Consider the following 11,652-nt stretch of genomic DNA (forward strand, 5'->3'; position numbering starts at 1 on the left):
ATATGTAGTTTTTCAATCTTTTTAGCTATCAATATGTGACTTTTTTTGCAACAATCTCACACTCAAATGAAGTTCCACGTATCAAGCGCTACTAGCTTCTTCTTGTATGTGCATCTCCAAGCTCATAAAGATAAGCAAACCGAGCCCCACACTACATCACCTCATCACATTCCCATACTCTTCTGCCAAATATGGGCTCTGATATTAATTGTTGGGCTCAGTCATACAGAGATACTCTTACATAATGTTTGTCCGTTTTGAGCAAAGTCCGCATGATTTTCTCGAAAGGCTAACACCATTAAGAGATTTTATATGTACTTTTCGGTCTTTTCAACTATTAATGTGGGACTTTTATTGATACACACAACATTATGAAAGGGAAAGAGGAAATAGGGAGGAATTAAACATGGAGAATCAAACATTTATTAACTAGATAGAAATTCACATAATCAACCAACCCAAATTCCCCACTCACTCCTTAAATACAACTTAGAATACAAGATTTATGCACTTTCTTTTTCAACTTTATTACAGTTTCCGTCTCTTTAGTTACATACTTCCATTAATCTCATAGAATATCATAGAGATGGCTAGCGAAATTCAAGTTGAAATTATATCCAAAAAAATCATAAAACCATCATCACCAACTCCCAATCACCTTCAAAATTACAAATTATCTTTCTTTGACCAAATAGCTGAAAAATCACATGTCCCTTTTGTACTTTTCTATCCATATGACCCCATCAAAAACAAAAATTGCACTACTGATTCTATGATACAAAAACTTGAAGAATCACTTTCTAGGGTTTTGACTCATGTTTATCCAGCAGCTGGTAGATTTCATGAAAATAAATGCTCGATTATTTGTCAAGATCAAGGTGTTCAATTAATAAAAGTCAAGGTCAATCGTCGAATGGATGAAGAATTTCTCAAACAGGCACACAACAATTTGGATCTCGCGTTACAATTTTGGCCTCAAGGCAGTAAGGATGTGGACGCAACTAAACTAGTCGCGACCCCAATTATGTTTTTCCAAATTGCGATTTTCCAATGTGGGGGAATCACGTTATCTACTAGCGCTACACATTTCGCAATTGATGGGTGGACTAATTTTACCTTCATCTACGAGTGGTCTAAAGTGTGTAAATTTGGAACTCCAGCAGAAAAAATTAATTTCATGAGCTTTGATTTGGCTAACATTTTTGGACCAAGAGACATAACATTTTCAGATGAAACTGAACCTTTGGTCACTAAACTAGTGGCCAAAAAGTTCGTTATGGATGAGGTCTCAGTTTCAAACCTTAGAGACGAATTAACAAAATGTAACAACAGTTCAAGATCCTTATACTTTAAGCCCTCAAGAGTTGAGATTATTACCGCGATTTTATGGAGGGCTTTACTTCGCGCTTCACATGCAATAACAGGTAAAATGAAGCCTTCTGTACTTTCCTTTCCCCTAAGTTTACGTGGTAAGCTTAAATATCGCGAAACAATTAATCCTTTTGGGAATTTCATTATTGAAATTCCTATAAATTATGAACCAAAGGGGTGTGATATAGAGTTACAAGATTTCATAATATTAATAAGAGAAACAGTGCAAAAAACTGTTGATTTTGTTAGTGAAGCATCAGTAGATGAAGTAGTTGCAATGGTGGAAAATTTGTATAACAAAAGTTATGGAGGAACAGACTGGGGAGCTAGTGATGATGTTGAGGAATTTGCATGTTCAAGTTTGAATAGGTTTCATATGCAAGAGGCAGATTTTGGATGGGGGAATCCAAATTTAATGCATTTTGGATCAAGAGATAATCAAGTTTTTTGGTTGTATTCAACACAATGTCGTAATAATATTGTTGTCCAAATGGATCTCAAGGAAAAGTACATGGACTTCATTCAACATGACCAAGAATTCTTAGCTTTTACCAAGTTAAGGGAAGGGTAAAGTTGTCTCTATATGACTTATAGGCCACGTGCTTGAATTCTCTGGAGTCCGTATGTCTTATAGGTCACGTGCTTGAATTTTCTGGAGTCTGTATGACTTATAGGTCACGTGCTTGAATTCTCTGGAGTCTGTATGTGTTATAGGTCACGTGCTAATAGGTCATGTGCTTGAATTCTCTGGAGTAAATCTCAAACGTGACGGGTAGATTGTCTGCATTACACCTCTTAGGCTGCAAGCCGTCCCCGGATGTTTCTTTTATTATTGTGCTAACTTTCTTTATTCTTAATTTGTTGATGGTGTGAAGTTCCGTTCTTAATAAATTGTATTACCTTTGTCAATCATATTCTGAAATCTCGAATAGTAGATTCAAAAATGTCTTTATATAACGAGTTATTTTCACCCTATATAAACAATAATTCCTCCATTCCTAAATAAGTGGTGCTTCAACTTAGGCACACCCCTTAAGAAACTAGGGGCTTTAGGCTATAGGTGACAAAAGAGTTTTAAAATGAGGTGCAGGTGACACAAGTCTTAATTATTGAGTGGAGGTGACAATTGTTTTATTATGTATTAAGAAAGTTTGATAAGTTTGAGAATAGCCCAAGAGTTTTTAAATTTACACTTTAATCTAAATGTTAGTTAATATAATAGGAAACTGAGGGAAAAAAAGGTGTGTTTCTCTCTCTTCTCATCCGTTTTTGTTTTCTCTTTCTTCACGATTATTGTTGTTCATTGTTGCTACTGCTTTATTCATCATCTTCTGCTTCAATATCATCATCTTCATCTTCTTCTTGTCGGCCATTGTTGTTGTTGTTGTTGTTACCGCTACTGCTGTTATCTGACCAATTTCTCAGGTCAAATTTTATTTCCTAAATTACTTTCCACTTTGACATTATTTCATAGGTGACTTTGGTAAGTAAAATTATGATTTTTATTCGAATTTGTCATCTGATTACACAATTACTGTTATTTTTCCAACAATGGATAGAACCTAATCATGAATCCAATATAAGTGTCCACAATTTAAATAGATCACTCATCTGATGCATCAGATGATTAATATGTTGCAACAGAAGATTTATTTGTTGTAACAAACTAGTTATCTGTTGCATCAGACTGATTATCTTTTGCAACAGATGATTAATCTGTTTGGAACACCACAAATCAGCCCCTGCCACAAACCCAATAGATAACCAATGTGTTTCAACTCTTGTTATTGCTACTGGATTCAAAATTATTCCTTACATCCAACCGTCGACATGTTTGTTGAGAAGATAATAGACAGAATAAAAATTAAATATTTCCTTCGTCTCAAATAACCTGTCCTTATCTGTTGCGACAGATGATTAATCTGTTTGGAACAACACAAATCATCCCCTACCACAAACCCAACAGATAACCAATATGTTTCAACTCTTGCTATTGCTACTGGATTCAAAATTATTTCTTATGTCCAATCGTTGAGATGTTTGTTGAGAATATAATAGACAGAACAAAAATTAAATACTCCTTCATCTCAAATTACCCGTCCCAAATTTTCTAATTTGATTTCTCATTTTACTTGTCTTTTTTCATTAATCAAGAAGAGATAAAAAAAAATCCATATTTTACCCTTTGCATTAATCACTTTAACTTCAAATTAAAATGTAAACATCATTTAATAGGAGTATTATGGTAAACTAGGCATGTTATTAATTATTTTTCTTAATCAATGTGTCATCTCAATTTGGGATGGGTTATTTCGAGATGGAGGGAGTATGAATTAAAACGTCAAAGTCGTACAACAGACTAGTTATCTGTTGAAATAGACTGCGTATCTGTTGCAACATATGAGTAATCTGTTTGGAACAACACAAATCAGGCCCTTTGAAGCCCAACAGATAAATCTTAAATCTTGATATTGCTACTGGATTAAGAATTATTCCTTACATCCAATCGTTGACATGTTTGTTGAGAAGATAATAGACAGAATGAAAATTAAATATGAATTAAAATGTCAAAGTTGATCAAACATAATTTTTTTATTAAACTAAAATAAATAAAAATACATATACATAGACTTAAAAAAAAAATCTAATTATTATTATTATTATCATCTTCATCATTATTATTATTATTATCATCTTCATCATTATTATTATTATCGCCAGTCGGTCAATCTTCGACTAACAGAAGCAGCGCCCTCCTTATCCTGTGGATCTCCTGCAACATCCTGTGGATCTCCCACAACATCCTTACTCTGACAGCAGCCAACTCCCACTGTATATCATGAACCTTCCTCTGCAATTCTCGTACGACATCTCAAAAAATAGAGAAATCAACCATAACTAGAACACGCATAAATTGACAAAAAATACAAAAATAAAAGTAAAGAAAAGAATTTGAAAGTAAAGTAATTCAACGTATATTTATACAAAAAGCAAAAAAAAAAACTTACCAGAGACGGAAAACCTATCAAGTCCTTGAAGAGAAAGTAGTTGAAGGTGTAATATGAAAGACAAAAGCAAGAAATAAATAGATATGTGTAGTAGAATGAACGAGTAAGGAGGGACCTATTTATAGAAGATTGAATTTGAATGAGTTTGGAAAAAAGGCGTGACTGTTCACCTCCATTTATTAATACTGGTGCCATTTTTATTTAGTTGTGACAACAGATTATATATTTGTTGCATCAGATAAGCCATCTGTGACAGCGGATATACCATTTATTGCAACAAATCTATAATCTATTGCATCAGATAATATATCTTTTGTAACATATATCATTTAATAATCATCATATCTTTATCTTTATTCCAAATTTGGTGACTTTTTTATTATATAAATTAAAAAAATAGATTAAAAAAAGGCGCGACTGTTCACTTCCATTTATTAATACTTATGACTTTTTTATTACTGTGGAAAGTTATGACTTAATTAGCTCTTTTCATTAACCATTTTTATTGAGTTGTGGCAACAAATTATATATTCGTTGCATCAGATAACGCATCTGCGAAAACAGATATACTATTTGTTGCAATAAATCTACAATCTGTTGCATCAGATGATATATCTGTTGCAACATATATCTTTTTAATAATCATCATATCTTTATCTTTAATCCAAATTTGGTGACTTTTTTATTATATAAATTAAAAAAATAGATTCAAAAATAAAAAGCAGAATTGTTCACCTCCATTTATTAATTACATTTAAACTGGTGACCTTCTGATTACTGTGGAAAGTTATGACTTGATAAGTTCTTTTCAATAACCATTTTTATTGAGTTGTGCAAAATAGATTATATATCTGTTGCATCAGATAACCCATCTGTGACAACAGATTATCATTTATTGCGACAAATCGACAATCTGTTGCATCAAATAATATATCTGTTGCACATATAAACTATCTTTTTTAATAATCAACATATCTTTTTAATCCAAATTTTGGTGACTTTTTTATTATGTAAATTAAAAAAATGGATTTAAAAACAAATATGTCGAAGAGTCACGATCAGTTATTAAAATTAAATAACCGTTCTGTTATGGTTATAAATTGTGTTTATCATTTATTTCCTTATTATTTATTTACAAATCATTTTTCATATTAAATAATCGAAACGTCATGTCTTTTCACCCTCTTAATAACAATAACCCTTTTGTATCAATAACCGCCTGTTGCAACATATGATCAATCTATCGCATCAGACTAACCTTTATCAACATGATGAGAATAAGGAATAAACAGAATGATAATTAAATACTAAATAAGAATTAAAAATTCAAAGTCGACCACCATATCCAAACATAGATTTTCGAATCCCCTAGTTAGATCCGATATACAAAAGGAGGAAAATACATACATACATACATACGCTAAAAGAAAAAACATAACCTAATTATTATTACTACTATTATTATTATCATTACTAATATTATTATTATTATTACTATTATTATTGTCAACCGAACAATTTTCATCCGGCAGCAGCAAAGCCCCTCCTCAGCCTTGCTCCGAAGTCGGCCAAATCACTCTGGAGTTCGTCAAACTGTCTTTGAAGTTCCTGGAAGGACTTGATATGAATCTTATTGTACGAATTTGGATCAGCCATATTTGTATTGTAAGTGTAGTAGAATGAACGAGTGAGAGTGAGTAAGGAGGCCGGAGGGACCTATTTATAAATGATTGAATTGGAAAGGGTTAGTCAAACAAAAAGTTACGACTGTTCATTCCCTTAATTAAATAAAAATGGTAAATTTTCAAATATGTAAATTAAAAAAATTGGATCTAAATACAATATTTTATCTTTTATTGTATTTCAAAAAGAAAAGAAAATTGGTTTAAAATAAATCTAACAAATGGGTAATCATTTGCAAAATATATTCCATCTATCAGATAACTTACAACATATTGATAATATGTTGCAACAGATGGATATATCTATTTGATTTTCCAATAGATATGTCATATGTTGCAACAGATTGATCATCTGTCGTAACAGATGTCTGCAATTGTTCATAATTTAATAGATGTGGCATCTATTGCAACTTGCTAGTCATCTATTTATTCAATTTAAGCCATAGATGGGCTAAGAAGAATAAGGTGCGTGCAGATGGATGGATCCACTGTCATGTGTAGGAGTTAAGTATTACTGATTAGGTCATCGGGACAACATATACAAAGTACAATATTTTTGTGAATGCAGTTTTTAACCGATTAGGCACTGATCATTCAAACAAGATCCTACATTGTACAGTTAAGTTTGATGGGTTTGAATTGATAAGGCTGAGGGCCCCATGCAGATGGTATAGATACCCTATTATGAAATACTGATGGTTGTTGCTCATGTTTATGTAGAGATCAATATTTGGTGTCATTGCAGAGATCCAATAGCAATTGGACTTAACTTTAAGTGTGTATTGGACTCTGAGAAGGCCTTTAAAGCCCCACACTACATCAAATAAGAATGAAAAACCAATAGAAATTCCTCTGGCCCAAATTTATATGGAAGGGTTGATCGAGAAGATGATTATACTCCAGAAGGAGCCGAAGGAGAATGGATGCAAGAGAAAAGAGAGTTGATAAAAGACTATATCATTTGAGAGCTAATTGAAGAAGAGACATAGGTAGAAAGTAACTTCTAGCGAATCTGGCCAATAAAATTATCTTAAAACATGAGAAATCTGAATCAAGTACAAATATGCAAGTGTATCCGGTAATGTAAATTCGTTTGTTGTCTCTCTGAAAGAAAAATAATGCAGATGGACACTTTGCTAGGGAGCTGCGACTAGGTAGTTTGGTCGGGATTATCACCTATATAGAAAATAGCAGAAGACCAAGAAAGCAGTTAAAGTAAGAAATCTAAGTGAAGGCGACAATTTCTAAATTTTAAATTGCATCCCATGCCTTCTTGTTTATGGTTTCGATTAGGTCCACTGTTGTTGACCTGATCGGAACCACAAAAGAGATTGAAAGGGAAATTGAGTATCATTACTTCCTTAGCAATATGGATTAATTGATTGTGTTTTATTGCCTTAGCATGTTTTCAACATTTCTAGGAGAATATCAGAGGCTTGTTGTAGCATGTGAATCCCGATAATTTTAAAGCTTGCATCCAGCTTGCTGATTCGGTATTCAAGCTTGTCGTTGTCCTGTTTGAAGTTGGTATAGAGTTCTTGGTCTCTTGTGAGCTCGATCAGGAACGCTACCTTCAAAGTTGTGGCATTCTAGAAAACCTTCAAAACACTTTTTTCAGAAGCCTTAAAGGATACATGGAGGGTCGTTGTGTTTGTTTTAGGTCAAAATGTGTTGATGCACACTCAAGATGTGGTACCAACCATTGAACAACTCACTTTTATCAAGCGTTGCTCAATGCAGCTTGCTCAACCAACCTTCAAAGTATTTGATAAATTAATAAATAGGGAGTTACATAACGTTTGATCTACACCGACTCTACCAAGCCTATCAAACGTTACGTAACTCCAGGCTCATTACCTTATCAAAAAACTTTGCTTGAGTTAGTGAAAAAATCAAACAAGCTCAATCTCTTAGCCTTTCTGCTGATCACTCTTCTCCAATATAGATAACAAGATATCTGCCATGCAAAAGTCTACACCATTGCCAGAAATGCTTGCCAGGGCGCAAGTCTTCAGAAGACATCAATAGTAATCTCTCAATATCAAGTGATATTGAGAAATTCCTAATCATGCCTTCTCAAGGCTTTTTCTACGACAAGAATTTTTGCTGACAACAAAATATCTGCCATGCAAAAGTCTACACCGTCAGCAGAAATCTTGCCAGAGCGAAAGTCTTCAGAAGGTATTATTAGTAATCTCTCAATATCAAGAAATTCTTGTACGAACGTTTTCAAAAGACATTCAAAAATAAGGAAGTTTTCAGCAATGACTACACATAATTACAACATCAACAACATCACTAGATTCACTTCTCGTACAAAAAAAAGGCAAAAATATTTTCATTTGCATTCGCATTTTATTTGTTTAACAACCAAACAAAGATGAACTAAATCTAGCATTCAAAGATGAACTAATGCTAGATTTAGTTCATCTTTGTTTGGTTTGTTAAATAAATGACATGCGAATGCAAATGAAAATATTTCTGTCTTTACTTTTGAATGAGGAGATAATATAGTGTGGTTGTTGATGGTAATTATGTGTAGTCATCGCTGAAAATTTTCTTATTTTTGAATGTCTTCTGAAAACTTTCGTACAAGACTTCCTTGATATTGAGAGATTATTAATAATGCCTTCTGAAGACTTTCGCTCTGGCCAGAATTTCTACTGATGGTGTAGACTTTTGCATGACAGATATCTTGTCATCAATAGAAATTCTTGCCGTAGCAAAAGTCTTGGGAAGGAATGACTAGGAATCTCTCAATATCACTTGATATTGAGAGATTACTATTGATGCCTTCTGAAGAATTGTGCCCTGGCAAGCATTTCTGGTGACAGTGTAGACTTTTGCATGGCGGATATCTTATCATCTATATTGGAGAAGAGCGATCAGTAGAAAGACTGAGAGATTGAGCTCGTTTGATTTGTCCACTTACTCGAGTAAAGTTTTTTGATAGGGTAATGAGGCTGGTGTTACATAATGTTTAATAGGCTTGGTAGAGTCAATTTAGATCAAACGTTATGTAACTCCTTGTTTATTAATTTATCAAATCCTTTGAAGGTTGGTTGAGCAAGCTGCATTGAGCAACGCTCGATAAAAGTGAGTTGTTCAATGGTTAGGACCACATCTTGAGTGTGCATCAACACATTTTAACCTAAAAACATACACAACGACCCTACATGTATCCTTTAAGGCTCTGAAGAAAGTGTTTTGAAGGGCTTCTAGAATGCCACAACTTCGTAGATGTTGTTCCTGATCGAGCTCACAAAATATCAGGAACTCTATACCAAATTCAAAGACGGTAACGACAAGCTTGAATACCAAATCAGAAAGCTGGAGGCAAGCTTGAAAATTATCGAAATTCACATACTAGAGTAAGCCTTTGATCTTTTCCAAGAAATATTGAAAGCATGCTAAGGCAAGAAAACACAATCAATTAATCCATATTGCTAATGAAGTAATGATACTCAATTTTTCTTTCAATCTCGTTTGTGATTCCGATCTGGTTAACAACAGTGGACCTAATCGAAACCACAAACAAGAAGGCATGGGATACAATTTAAAATTCAGAAATTTTCACCTTCGCTTAGATTCCTTACTTTAACTGCAGTTGTTTTTGGCGCAAGTTTTCTAGACTTATTGTACTTTATTTCAACCCTCAATGCCCATAAGGCTGCTTTCTTGGTCTTCCGCTATTTTCTATCTAAGTGCTAATCCCGACTATGCCACCGAGTCGTTGCTCCCTAGAAAAGTGACTATCTGCACTATTTTTCTTTCAGAGAGACAACAGACGGATTTACATTTCTAGATACAATTCCATATTTGCACATGATACAGATTTCTCATGTTTTAAGATAATTTCATCGGCCAGATTCACTAGAAGTTACTTTATACCCTATGTATCCTCTTCAATCAGCTCTCAGATGATATAGTCTTTCATCAACCACCCATTTTCCCTCAAAGGCATTCTCCTACCGAACTTTCTGGCGTATAATCATCACCCTGAGCAACCCAACCATATAAATTTGGGTTAGGGAAATAACTATATTGGTTTTCCATTCTTGTTAGATGTAGTGCTAGGACTTGAAGACCTTCTCAAAGTCCAATGCACCCTAAAAGTTAGTCTAGTCTTTATTGAATCTCTTTACAATGACACCAAAACTAGATTCCTTCACAATTCTTGACACATAAATATGAGCAACAATTGACATTAAATCTTAACAAGCTATCAGAACCATATTCATGGTCCCTCGGCCTTATCAATTTGGACCTACCAAATTTAACTATAAAATTGTAGATATCTTATTTGAATGATCTATGATTAATCGGTAAAAACAACATTCACAAAATCAGTGTGCACTATGTATGTTTCCACGATAACATTATTAGTAATACATACCTCCCATATATGAAGTGGTTCCATCTGCATGCAACTTATTTCTCCAAAACCATTTTTATTGTAGCCTCTTATGATGGTCGGGCAAAAGTTGATCAACTTTCAGTTCCTTATATCTACAAAGAAGAGGAAAAATTAATGTCACAAAAAAAACATTATCCATCTATTGCAACAGATGTAGAGTCTGTTGTATCAGATATGGAGTCTGTTGTAACAGATATTGAGTCTGTTGCATTAGATGTAGAGTCTTTTGCAACAAATATGGAGTCTGATGCAACAGGTGTGGAGTCTGATGTAACAGATATAGAGTCTGTTGCAATAGATGTGGAGCCTATTGGAATACATGAAACTAGCCTTGCTGTGGTTTGATTTGTTCCAACAGTTGCTCCGTCTATTGCAACACCAATAACAACATTAACTACAAAGAAACAACAAATAAAAAACATCAACAACAAATAAGCAATAACATTTGTTCCAACACCATCAACAACATCATCAACAACAAAGAAGCAACATCCTTTGTTCCAACACCATCAACAACACCACACCACAAGTTTCAATAATGCCAACCGTACCAACAACATCAATAAAAACATCAATAACAAAGAAACAAATAAAATACATACAAAAAAATCATACTGCCAATAAGGCTTTTAAACTTCTCCTAACAAATGACTTTTTTCGCATATTGTAATAAAAATTCGCGGTTTATTTATTCAACACTTAAAAGTTTCTTTAAATTTTTTAAATAAATATGATATGGGTAAATGGTAATTAGATAAAAAATAAATGTAAATAACTTGCAAAGAAGAACACGAGAATGAAAGAGCAATAGTGAACCATACCTTAATGTCAAAAGGGTAACAAAATATCAATTTCGGCTGAGGAAAGATATGGATCGATTTAGATTCGAAAGGATATTTATGAGAAAGAAAGGAGAAAAGAGAAAAAAAGGTTGTGATAACCCTAAAGAGGAGAAAGAAAAGAAGAGAGATGAATAAAATAAATTTAGGGCTGAAGCTAAAGGAGAGATGAGATAATTCTAGATGTATTGTGTACGTAGACGTGGGTTTCAATTTTCATTAATTAATATAATTAATATTAATTAATAATTTGAGGGGTATGAGGAAGACTAGTGACATTGAAAAGACAAGATAAGACCACTCAATAAACTCATTTTTGAGTTATCCAAGAAATT

The 11,652-nt window shown here is 33.4% G+C and overlaps 1 protein-coding gene across 1 annotated transcript; it reads left to right on the forward strand.

Annotated features, from left to right (window-relative positions):
- Positions 1-913: 913 nt before the first annotated feature.
- LOC107848839 (acetyl-CoA-benzylalcohol acetyltransferase) lies at positions 914-1,942 on the forward strand. Its single transcript, XM_016693572.2, has one exon. It carries the CDS (start codon positions 914-916, stop codon positions 1,940-1,942), a length of 1,029 nt encoding a protein of 342 aa, XP_016549058.2.
- Positions 1,943-11,652: the final 9,710 nt, after the last annotated feature.

Source organism: Capsicum annuum, chromosome 12, assembly GCF_002878395.1.
Source record: "Capsicum annuum cultivar UCD-10X-F1 chromosome 12, UCD10Xv1.1, whole genome shotgun sequence".
Taxonomy (NCBI): domain Eukaryota; kingdom Viridiplantae; phylum Streptophyta; class Magnoliopsida; order Solanales; family Solanaceae; genus Capsicum; species Capsicum annuum.